Here is a 12,922-nt window from a genome sequence, read left to right as displayed (position 1 = left end):
CCAACATAAATTTACTACGCTATATATATATATATCTCATATCCTAATTAAACATGGTTCTAAGCGTAGACAGACTTGTTGAACCTGAAAGATTTTGGGACTTGGATTCTCTCCATTGTTGGTAAATTTAGTGCATATTGATGACACTTCTGAGGCAATTTTGTGTCTTTCTCGTCTCCCTCTGGCATCTCTACAATTCCGTCCATTGAGGAACATTCTTCAGGCTCAGATGATGTGATCATTGAACATGAATTATTATCATCATCATCAACTGCAGGCAAATCTTGCGGATAAAAATAAGGCTTTTGAGGCAATTCTAAGTCTTGCTCTTCTCCTTCAAGCATCTCCACAACTTTGTTCATTGAAGGACGATCACTAGGCTTGGTTTGAATGCACCACAACCCAATGATCATCATTTTCCTTGCCACTTTCATTTCTTCTTCTGTTGCATTTTCTATGTTGATTTCATGTCCTTCGTTTAGTTGATCATATACCTAGAAGGGAAAGTAAGATTGACTTAAATGTTCAACCAGCACATTCAAATTCTTCCTTCTCCCAACAATATCCACAATAGCTTTCCAAAACTATAGACATTGGCTTTATAAGAAACTCCACCCACATTCCTATAGAATAGTTCAGGAGCTATGTATCCTATAGTCACTCTTGCTGCTGTTAGAGATACGACACGATAATATGTAGGATAGGGTCTGGCAAGGCCAAAATCAGAAATTTTTGGGATGAACTAGTCATTGAGAAGAATGTTGTGTGGCTTCATATCAAAATGCAAAATTTGCATGTTGCATCCTTTATGTAGATAGTTAATACCATGAGCTACTCCAAGAGAAATGGCATACAATTGATGAAGATTCAAGAATTGTTCATTGTCATTAGGTTTAGAGAATGTGTATTTGTCAAGTGACCCATGTAACACCTCACTTAATTATATCTACATACACAATAAAACACTTTATTTAAAAGTCCATACGTATTTCTAACACTCCAAACAGGTCATAATTTCAAAGTATTTTTTTGACATAACAAAATAAACGATCGAAGTCTTATAGTCGTGGCGAATAAAAATATAATATAGCATGTGCTTAAGGAGCACAGAAGCCGTTATGGCTCACTCCATCGGTGCCTTCCTTTGATTCCTACTAGATCCTTTGCCTGAAAATGTTAATTGAATGAGATCAAACATCTCAGTAACTACTAAAATTCTAACCTATACAAGCAAACCATATATAATATACAAAAATTCGTTTATATCTGTGTGTATATATATTTTGTGTATGAAAATCAAGGATGTATACATTCAACTTAATTTCATTTTCAATTTAACAATATACCAACATTATTTTCCAATATATCCAAAATAATGCAATATGCAGCCTCTTTTATATCACCGTCCACCTTTATATTGCTGATTGGAGCTATAGGTGTAACATACTTTTAAAAAAAAAACAGAGAGAGAGAGACAACTTTCTACCGAATTTGGTGGAAAGTTGTGGCATTTGACTTTGAAAGTAGAAGTTGGGAGAGGGTAGTAAATTAGAAGAATAAAGAAAATGGAAAGAAGGGTGGTATAAGGTTGAAAAAGGAGGAGTATTAAATGAAGAGAAGAAAAAGAAAAGAAGGAACAAACAAAGGAAGAATGTTGGGAAAGAGTAGCAAATGAAGGTGGAAAAATTGACAATAGTATTAATTGAAGAAGGGAAAAGGGAGGACACAGGTTGGAAAAAAAATTATAAGGGACAATACAGGTTGAAGAAAATAGGAAGGGGTGGTGCAAAAAATTAAATGTGTGGGGTATTATATACCCTTATCCCGGTTATCTTTTTCCAAGCCAGACGAAGAGAGCACGGAAGAGGAAGAGAGGCGAGAGAAGAGAAGGAGAGAGTGAGAAGAGCTACAATACGTGATCTGAAAGTTAGGATAAGCTTTGGGGATCATTTAGATACACAAAGATACTTCTTTTTATCAAATTTTCATTATACATATTTTTACTTAGAGATTTATATTATTAGTTTCATTATCATATTTAGAGAAAATTTTACCATTTGGATATTAAGTAAATATAGAGTTTTGACAATATATAATCGTAGAAATTTAAAGATACATTGTTAAAGAATTTTAATCAGTTTATATTTGTTCAATGACTGTTTTAAGAATTTTAAATTAAGATTTCAGTTGAAAAATTTGTTATTTAGACTTACAGTATGTTTTTACTGATTAAATTTAAGTTAAATAATTTATTTGAATTATTTGATTATTATTGAGATTTTAATCTGTTTGAATGTTAAATAGGTTAAAGATATATTTTTGAAATAATATTTTAAAGCTTGAAAAGTTGTAAATTGAGAATTTTGTGAAATTAAATAAAGTTGCAGATTGTTTATAATTCAAAGAAGTTGTTTGGTTTAAGAAAAGGTTTTAAATGAGATTATAATAAATAATCAAGAATTTTAATATAAAATATTTATATGTTGGGTAATAAAGATATATTTAATTAAGTTATTAAATTTAAATAGTTTTATATGAAAATTTTATTGTCAAAATAATATCGTATTTACTATAAATAGCAAAATTTGGGAGAGTTAATATATATTTATGTAATTTTAGTTTAGAGGATAGTCTTAGAATTTTAGAGTAGTTTTGAAGTGGTTCTGAAGTTATATTAATAAATACTTATGTGCAATTTTGTAAATTCTTGAGAATTTTAAAGCAATTTTTGTGTGAATATTTGTAAGCTAAAAAGTACTAGGTAACTCTGAAAATTCTTTCTTGTACATGTGAATTGTGTATGATTGTATTGTTAATTTACTAATTTTTATATCATACTAAAATATAATATTATGATTTTTTAAATAAATGTTTTGATATATTATTTGATTTTGTTTAAATTTATTACTATTAATTATGATCAATATTTAAATATATTGATGGCTATGGAATTGTCATGAGTTGCTATTAAATGGTATATAAGTTTTATTGCTATCTTATTTTTAATATATTTGAAGACGTATTTATGATGTAACATTATTGGCATCTGACATGCGTTGTTGGGCTAAGGATAGAAGGAGATTGCATGGATATAAAATTACCACGTGGTATGTCATCACTCGGTGCACAGTGGATGACACTTGTTAGGGCTTTTTTTTCCATGTTTTCCTTTGGCTGAGAATTCAATGGAGCTTTGGGATATATGACATCTCCTTATTTTATTTGCAAAGGAGGAGAGCCATAGTCCGAGCTTGAGCTCTACATCTTTAGCTGGACATATCTCAAGTATCGGTGAGCTTGGAATAATTCAGTAAAATGGATTAGTTCCTATCAGACTATGTGTTAATCTATGGCTCTAGTCAGCAGTATAAGGGTAGACGGTGATATAAGGGAGGCAGCATATTGCATTATTTTTGGATACATTAGAAAAATGATATTAGTATATTGTTAAAAAAAAATATAATTGAGTTGAATGTATCAAATCCGTAGTTTTCATATATATATATATACACACAAACACATATAAACGGATTTTTTTTATTATCATATATGATTTGCTTGTATATATTAGAATTTCAGTAGTTACTGAGACGTTTGATCTCATCCCCTATCTTAACAATTTTCAAGCAAAGGATCTAGTAGGAATCAAGGGAAAGCACCAATAGAGTGAGCCGTGAATGCTTTTGTGCTCTTCGGACACATACTATGTTATATTTTTAATTGTCATGACTATAAGACTTTAATAGTTTATTTTGTTGTTATGTCAGAACTATTTTGAAATTATGAATTGTTTGGAGTGTTAGTAACATATGGATTTTTATATGAAATATTTTGTCGGGTATATGGATATAATTATATAAGGTGTTACAATAGGCTAACACATAGTCCAATAGGAACTAACCCATTTTACTGAATTATTCCAAGCTTACCGATACTAGAGATTTATTCGGCCCAAGATATAAAAGCTCAAGTTCGGACTATGGCTCCTCTCCTTTGCAGATAAGGAGGTGTCACATGTCCCACAACTCTAATAAATTCCAGGCCAAAGGAAAATATGGAAGAAGGAGCCCTAACAAATGTCATCTACTGTGCACCGAGTGATAGCATATCACGTGGTAATTTATATCCATGCAAATCTCTTTCTATCCTTAGCCCAACAATGTATATGTCATATGCAAATAATATTACATTATAAATATATCCTCAAATATATTACTAAAAATAAGATAGCAATAAAATTTATGTACCATTTAACATCAACTCATAATAATTCCATAACTATCAATATATTTAAATATTGATCATAATAGCAATAAATCTTAACAAAATCAAATAACATATCAAAACATGTATTTGAAAAATCATAATATTATATTTCAGTATGATATAAAAATTTGTAAATCCACAATATAATCATACACGATTCACATGTACATGAAAGAATTTTCAAAATTACTTGGTACTCTTTAACTTATAAATTTTAAATAGGGTTAATTAATCCGCAAGTCCTTATAGTTTCAACGAATTTTGAATCAGGTCCCTATAGTTTTTTTTCTTTTTATTAGATCCTTATACTTTTATCTTTTTTTAGTTAGGTCCTTGTATTTATTTTTCTTTTAATTAAGTCCTTATAATTTCACTAAATTTTTAATCAGGTCCATGTAGTTTTAATTTTTATTTATTAATTAAATATAAGCTTAATTAAATAGATTAATACTGAAATATAAAATATTAATAATTAAATTAAATTAATAATTATGTAATAAAAAAGTAATAGAATTAATTAATTCAGGAAATTTTTTTAGAACAATTAATTTTTTTGCTGAAAAAATTAAAATCATTATAATAATTCAATATCTTTAGAATATTATTGTTTATAAACTAATATTAAATAATATGTACTATTTTATGTTTATATAATAGTACTATTGGAATTTATAAAATAAAGAATAAAAAATTCAAGGACTTAATTAAAAATAAGGTGAATGTATAAGGACTTAATAAAAAGAAAAATAAATACAAGGACCTAATTAAAAATAGGTGAAAGTATAAGGACCTGATAAAAAGAAAAAAACTATAAGGACCTGATTCAAAATTAGTTGAAACTATAAGGAGCTGTAGATTAATTATCCCTTTTAAATATTCACACAAAAATTATTTTAAAATTCTTAAGAGTCTACAAAATTGCACATAAAGATTTATTAATATAAAACTCAAAACTATTTCAAAACTACTCTAAAATTTAAGACTACTCTCTAAACTAAAATTACATAAACTCCCAGATCTAGCTATTTATAATAGATATAATGTTATTTTGAAAATATATAAGGCTATTTAAATTTAATAACTTAAATATATATGTATATATTTCTTAAAATATAATATATTAAAATCTCAATTATTTATTATAGTTTCATTTAAAAGTTTTTCTCCAACCAGACAAATTTTTTTGAATTATAAATAAATTGTAACTTTATCTAATTTTATAAAATTCTTAATTTATAATTTTTTAAGCCTTCAAAAATTATTTCAAAATATATTTTTAACCTATTCAATATTCAGACTAATTAAAATCTCAATAATATATTTAATAACCCAAATAAATTATTTAATTTTAATTTAATCAGCAAAAACATTCTATATCTGTGAATAACAAATTTTTTAGCTAAAATCTTAATTTAAAATTCTCAAAACAATCATTGAACAAATATAAACTGATTAAAATTCTTTATTAATGTATCTTTAAATTTTTATGCTCATATATTATCAAAACTCCACATTTACTCCATACTCAAATGGTAAAATTTTCTCTCAACATTATAATGATACTAATAATATAAAGCTATAAATATATAGAAAATTTGACAAAAACAAATAGTTTTGTGTACCTAAATGATTTCTAAAACTTGTCACGTACTCTGCAATTCAGCTCGCTTGCTCTCTTTTCCTCTCTGCCTCTCCCTCTCTCTTTCTCTACTTCTCGCACAAAGTGAAAGGAAGACAAAGGCCGCAGGTATTTAATATCATGACATTTAATTCTCTTCCTCGATTTTCTTATGTCTACACCCATCCTATTTTTTCTTCAACCGTCCCCTAGATTTTTTTTTTCAACCTGCATCCGCCCTTTTTCCTTCTTCAATTAATACTACTCCCAATTTTTCTACCTTCGTTTATTACTCCTCCCCAGCATTCTTCCTTCATCCGTTCCTTCCTTTCTTTTTCTTTCTTCTTCATCAATTACTCTTCCTTTATTTTTTTCTCTGATTTACTACCCTCCCTCAAAATTCTTCTCTAAGTCAAATCCCCCCGGCTTTCCACCGAATTTGGTGGAAAGCCATTTCTCTTTTTATATATATATATTAATAAAATATTATTAATTTTATATATTTATATATATATTTTAAAAAGTATGTTACAACCCATTTTTTATGAACTCATATCTAAGAGCACGCTTTGATCCTTTTACACAATAACCTATGGGTTGCATCACATTAACATGGTGGATTCTACCAAGTATAACAACTTTGTTGATGAAATCCTGACCATTGCCTTTGCCCTTATCCAACATCTTGACAGCCACATCACAGCCACTTCGAAGTTTTCCATTGAACACAGCGCCATAGCCTGCTTTCCAAAGTCTTACGTTAAACCCTTTTGTCATTTTCTTGATTTCTTTATAGCAGTACCTTATAGGCATGGTGCTGCTGTGGCTTTGCAGAAATTCTTCAATGTTGACATGCACTGCTAGATGTCTTCGTCGCCATTTATAGATCGACAGACCAATGACAATTACAATCCCAAAAACTCCTCTACAAAGGCAAAGTATAACTGCTCAAGAAAATTTGAAAGAGAAACACAAAAAACAAAAAAAAATTAGAATGTGGGGGCTGGCCCTCTATCTCGAACTAACACGTCACTTTTATTGTTTGGTTCAAGCCAAGGAATTACCTAACAAAATGATGGCGGATAATATAAGGGCTGTGAAGCAAAGAAAGTGAGAGGTGATGTCAATTTATATCTTGAGCAAATAGCTAGGGCCACATTGAATAGAAGGGAAATTGTAAATATAACCTCACTCGGATCGTACTATTCTTATAATTAATGAACACAACATTGCCAGATTTCAAAAGCATTAATAATTGGTTCTGCTCGCAAGATAGCTCGTAAATGGGGACACCACACCCCTTCGGAGAGTCTTCTAGCCGGCAAGCTCTCCTAACATTAACATCTCCTGATGCCTTGCATGATTCGTAGGATCCCATTATCAGAAACAACGGCACCAGTAATTGTGCTGCTGAGCAACACATGCTTCTTACCTTCAAGCTTGGTCCCAATTATATATTTCATAGATCCAAAAGTTGCCTGCAGGATTTCTTCTGACGTAACTGCATAATTATATATTGAAGAGTGGACAATAAACTACATAAACTAAAGATCCACAACCATATATTCCTTATCTTCAAGCAGTTGCAGACTCGGGTCGACTGTCAATGATTTATCTGAATCATGCAGGTACGTCATGTGAGGAGATCAGGAATATTGGACGTTTAGTTGCATCAATTTTTAATTAGTTCCTATAACTCATGTTTCTTACCTTAGACTCAAGAGTAAGTAGCGATTACAATTCCGTAATGAAGTTTAAAGCCGAGTCCTCAGTTACATATTTCATCCGATCAAAAATTTGCCTGAAGGAATGCTTCTGACGATGGCACGAGTTTGGCAGCTTCGCAGTACTACACACAAAGGGCTGTACGCGGCATAATTATTGAAGATACTCAACCATTTATTTCTTATCATCATGACATTGGCATTTTTTCTGCCCGAATGGTCCTGATGCCAACACCTGAGCCCACTTCAATGATTTATCTGGATTGTGCAGGCATATTATGGGACGTAATCAGTAAAATTAGACCCTTATTCCTTGTACTTTGCACCAGTTTTTAATTTAGTCCCTATAACTTCAGAATTTGTAAAACGGCCCTCAGAATACAGCAAACTTCTTCTAAAAAAGGTTAAATGTTACTTTGTGTGTTTGACATAAGGGATTTGGTGGCTCCATAAAAATTTTTTAAAATGCATAAGCCAGTTCGTCCATGTTCGCACCATCCGTCGTATCATTTCATTCATTTGAGTCTGGTTTTTGGTCTTTGCTTCTCTATGCAAAAGGTTATTGACCGTGTGAAATACCTTTTGTACAAGTCTTCATTCGATGATATTGTTCCTTCAATGCCTTTGGATTCCATTAATGGATTTTACAAATTACACACACGTGTTTAAGTCAAGAACACCGCAGCTAAATTACAGAGTGTATAAGATAGAGAAGTTATGGCAACACTATAAGATAAATCTGAGAGAAGTATCCTCTCATTATTTAATTAATTTTTTTAATTCACGTTATAGGGAGTGTTAAGCAATGATATACCTAATGATTGCATAAAAAAATGATCTAACTAATGAAAAAGAAAATGAGCAATGCCCCCAAGGCTCTGTTCTACTACTATGAAAACAGAGGCTTAAGTGAATGCATGCGTAGTTAGAAACAGATCTACCATTCAACCAAAGTAATCGTGGTAGTGTGGACCTTGTCAGTATATTACTGTCTCATTTTCCCACATTGCCTTGCCAGGGACTTTTATATAAATTTTAGTTAACTTTAAGGAGTAAAAAGGTATTTGAATAGAAACAAAATTATGATTTGAAAAGTACTTTTATAATATATGAAATAAACATATGGAGTAATTTATCTCGATCTATAAAAAAATATTTTTGAAAAGTACTTTTAGGTTACTAAACACCCCTAAATTTGATAAGTCTTAAAGAATTTTGAAACTACAAAGACTAAATTAAAAACAAAAACAAAACAAAAATCTAAATTAACTCATTTAGCTACTGGGAGAAAGCCAGAGGGTGGAGATGATGAGAACTTCAACAGTAAACCCCTTCTTCATCATTTGCTTGTTGCTAATAGGTGGGTTCTCAGAATCTGTAGGAAGCTGAAGTAGCTATCCAGAACCTGAAGCAAAATGTGGAAAACTTGCTGTTCGATTTGCTTTCCGGATAACAGGACGCCAACCTGAAGAGTGTGGTTATCCTGGGTTTGGTTTACAATGTTCCTTGACCAATTTTGCTATCCTTGAGCTACCTCCTTCAATCAAACTCAATGTCACACACATTGATTACACTTGCCAAATTGTTCAGCTCTATGATCCTCATGGCTGCCTCTCTCTGCATCTCCCTAACCTCACTCTTCTTCCTCCTTCCCCTTTCCAGCTCAAAGCCAGGTCGTTTCTTGAGGATGATGACGACAACTTCACCGTCTTCAATTGCTCGCAGCCGAAAAGCTCCGAGGATGTGAAATTAATCTCAACTTGCCAGCGCAGATCTACCCATCACGTATATGCCATTTCATGAAGTACATACATCAGACGATTTCCGTTTTTGTCTTGCACCAACGTATTTAACATTTCATCCGTCCCAGGAGAGATTTTTAGAGATGATTACAGTCTTCATCTGAAGTGGTCTAATCCTATGCGTAAACATTGCGAATCAACGGGAAGAAGGTGCGGCTTCAAGAATAGCAGCATTAGTAATGAAACTGCATGCTTTGACACAGGTATGATCTGGTCTGCTTTCTGAACAAATCTAAATGATAGACCATACCATGGATTCATTCATATAACTGTCGCTTCCAATGGATATACAAATTCACATGAACATGGAAAGCATCAAAATTCTTATTAAGATGAGTCATGCGGAGCGGGGTGTAAGCTACCCCTTGGTGATGCCCCCGGCTTCCTTTTAATTTTGGGCTCTTCCCAAATTTTTGTTTGTTGTTCTTTTTATTATTAAATTCTATACAAAATGAGTGATATTGGACATCTTATTTATAAAAAATGGTTTAGTTTTCAAATTTTTATGATTTTTTTAAAGATGTAGCACTCTAAATTAAAAAGAAATTGAACCATTTTCTACAAATAAAATATCAAACTATGTAGAATTTAATGGTAAAAAAATAGAAATTTTTTTTTTTGGAAGAGCCCAAAAAATACTCGTGTGGTAGAGTCGGATCACCCTTCCTTGCCTGGCTATTCTTTAACAGACTTAAACTTCAGCTATTGGGACGATCCATATAGCCCCACCATTATTCCATCCGTTTTCGATGGTGTTTATGTGGAACTTGAATCGAATCAACTGACAAAGAGTATGATATTCGTAAGGTGCAGAAACCAGTGCATTCCCCCGTGTTGGTGGACACAGCCCCTTGCTTCAAAACTTCAAATGGCTCTGTAGCTTCTTCTTCTTTGTATTCACATGTGAATGTTGGCAGCAAAACTCTCGGTGACTTGGGGCTAGACGATGATTTTGGTATAGAACTGATATACATGACGTCCTGCGCCTGCTCCGAAGAACAACCAGACTTGGTCCTGCACAGACACCCACAATATGCTTCTTTATGGCTTTGAACTTTTTGGGTGGAAAGGAATATCAAACTTCAACGAAATCAAGCATCTACGCTGTTTAGTAGGCAAGTCCTTAAACTCTAACTGTAGCTTCATTACTCTTGCATTTTCCTTACTTAAATCAGGCAAATTCTCCGATTCTGGAATTGGGTTCAAATGAGTCTGTCCGACTCTATCATTTTTATACGCGCACACACACACACACACACACACACACAGAGAGAGAGGCTTTACAAACTTAATCCACATCCCTTGCTATCATTTTTCTTTGTCCACATATCTTCACTCTTGTCCTGTTCATACCTTCCAGGCTGAAAAGAATTTGCTATAAGTGTCCCTTAGAATCGAAGCCCACGTAAACATTAATCTGATTCCTTTACATGTATAATCAAGAGTGAACTTGCCCATTTGAGTTTTGAATAGTGTTGGGATCGAGTCTTTTGAAAATGGGTTTGCATCATAATAACTTAATCAAGAACTGATAAAGTCCATCATTGGTAAAACATTTCACCCTATATGCAAATTATTTATAATTAGGAGAAATCCCCCATATTATTTATTACTAGCATAGTTGTTTTATTATCAGAGGACTTCGTAGCTCGCTACGTATTTGTGTACCCTCTGGTAGGAGGTAAGGAACTTGTAACATTTTTAGTACGACACATTTTTTAATTTTGTAAAAGTATATATTCATCTAATAGCATTCTTCAAAATAAAATATTTAAATTAGAGTGTCAGATGAACTTTTTACTGTTTAAATTTTTTTTTTAAAAAGATTTTATGACCTAAAATTTTTGTTTTTATGTATGTCGTAAAAATATTTCTATGGCTAAATTTGTCTTCAAGCAAATGTTAAAATTTTTAAGATTCTTGACATTCATAGCTTTAATTGAAAATCTTATTAAACTGTGCACTTTAAATAACAAGTTGTATTTTGTCAAATTTTGTTATCCTAAATTTAAATAATAGAGAAATATAATAATATATAAGTACTTGAGTGAATGTGCAAAGCTGACCAATATCATGTTAATTTATTTTGCAGGTTCATCAAACAAGTTTTTAACCGGAGGTTAGCTTTCAAATTGAGCTTGGAATTTTCCAATGGAAGTATAGTTTTTTCTATTAAATTTGAGTTTTTATATATGCAGGAGTCATTGTGGGCTCATTTCTTCTAGCAGCCATTATTGTTGCAGTTCATTACATCATCGATTCTTACAAATCATAGAAAGAAAGCCAGGAAATACTTGACAAGTTTTTGAAAGATTATAAAGCACTGGAGCCCACCAGGTATTTTTATGCTGAAATTAAGAGAATTACCAATCAATTTAAAGAAAAGTTAGGAGAAGGATCTTTGGTGCTGTGTTCAAAGGAAAAATTTCATCCCAGTTCCAAGTTGCAATGAAAATTCTTTCTGATTCTGAAATAGGAAATGGTGAAGACTTCATCAGGGAAGTTGGAACTATGGCCAAAATCCATCATGTCAACATTATTCGCTTAGTCGGCTTCTGTGCTGATGGCTTTAGAAGAGCGCTTGTTTATGAGTACTTACCAAATGATTCATTACAAAATTTCATAAATTCACTTGGCCAAAGGAAAAACTTTCCTGGTTGGAAAAAGTTACAGGAAATTGGTTTAGGCATAGCCAAAGGAATTGAGTATCTTCATCATGGTTGTGAGAAGCGCATGCTTCATTTTGACATAAAACCTCAAAATGTTTTATTAGATAGTGATTTCACTCCAAAAATATCTGATTTTGGGCTAGCCAAATTATGTTCTAAAAATCAAAGTATAGTGTCAATAACTAATGCCAGAGGTACTTTTGGTCATATAGCTCCTAAAGTATTCTCTCAAAACTTTGGAAATGTGTCTCACAAAGCGAATGTTTATAGTTTTGGGATGCTTCTACTTGAAGTGATAGCGGGGAGAATGATCACCAATGATGCAGAAGAAAATGCAGCCCACATCTAATATCCTAAATCGATCTATAATATTTTAGAAGGAAGGGAAGATACAAGAATTCATATTGAGGAAGAAGAGGATGCTATAATTGCCACACAAAAAAATAGGAGTAGTGGGACTGTGGTGCATGCAATGGCATGCCATGGATCGACCATCAATGCGGGTGTTGGTTCAAATGTTGGAAGGACAAGGAGACAAATTACCAATACCTCCTAATCCTTTTGACGTTGAAGGTCCTTCAACAAGTACAAGAGCCAACGAGCCTGCTAGACGTGTGATGCAAGGTTTAGAAATAATCCATGAAGCAGAGTGAGAGTTAATAAATGTCAAATATTAATATTGGTTTTCCTTCTGATCAATGAGCATGGTTCTGTCATTGTTTAATTTTGTAGTTTTAAGTCTTCAGTCACTCCAGTATATATAGAAAATGCAATATGTAAATATATGGAAGCCTTTTTAATTATTTATATGATCAATGTTTATTTTCTTTTTGAGATGGAGAT

General features: G+C 31.9%; 1 protein-coding gene and 2 pseudogenes across 1 annotated transcript; 2 read left to right on the top strand and 1 right to left on the bottom strand.

Moving 5' to 3' along the window:
• The window catches only part of LOC114731308 (rust resistance kinase Lr10-like), a 49,897-nt pseudogene that overhangs the window by 19,194 nt on the left and 17,781 nt on the right, over nucleotides 1-12,922 (top strand).
• Nucleotides 60-7,262, bottom strand: LOC114731294 (rust resistance kinase Lr10-like; annotated as a pseudogene).
• LOC114731317 (rust resistance kinase Lr10-like) lies at nucleotides 11,859-12,428 on the top strand. Its single transcript, XM_028918453.1, has one exon. The coding sequence runs from the start codon at nucleotides 11,859-11,861 to the stop codon at nucleotides 12,426-12,428; it is 570 nt and encodes a 189-aa protein (XP_028774286.1).

This window comes from Neltuma alba, unplaced genomic scaffold, assembly GCF_004799145.2.
Source record: "Neltuma alba isolate B1F8T4 unplaced genomic scaffold, ASM479914v2 tig00012821_pilon, whole genome shotgun sequence".
Taxonomy (NCBI): Eukaryota; Viridiplantae; Streptophyta; class Magnoliopsida; order Fabales; family Fabaceae; genus Neltuma; species Neltuma alba.
Note: the sequence above shows the minus strand (reverse complement) of the source record. Positions and strands in the feature narration are given on the sequence as shown.

Bases quoted from the DNA above. Each gene is read 5' to 3' on its own strand.
- LOC114731317 (XM_028918453.1), top strand. From the start codon at position 11,859: ATGAAAATTCTTTCTGATTCTGAAATAGGAAATGGTGAAGACTTCATC.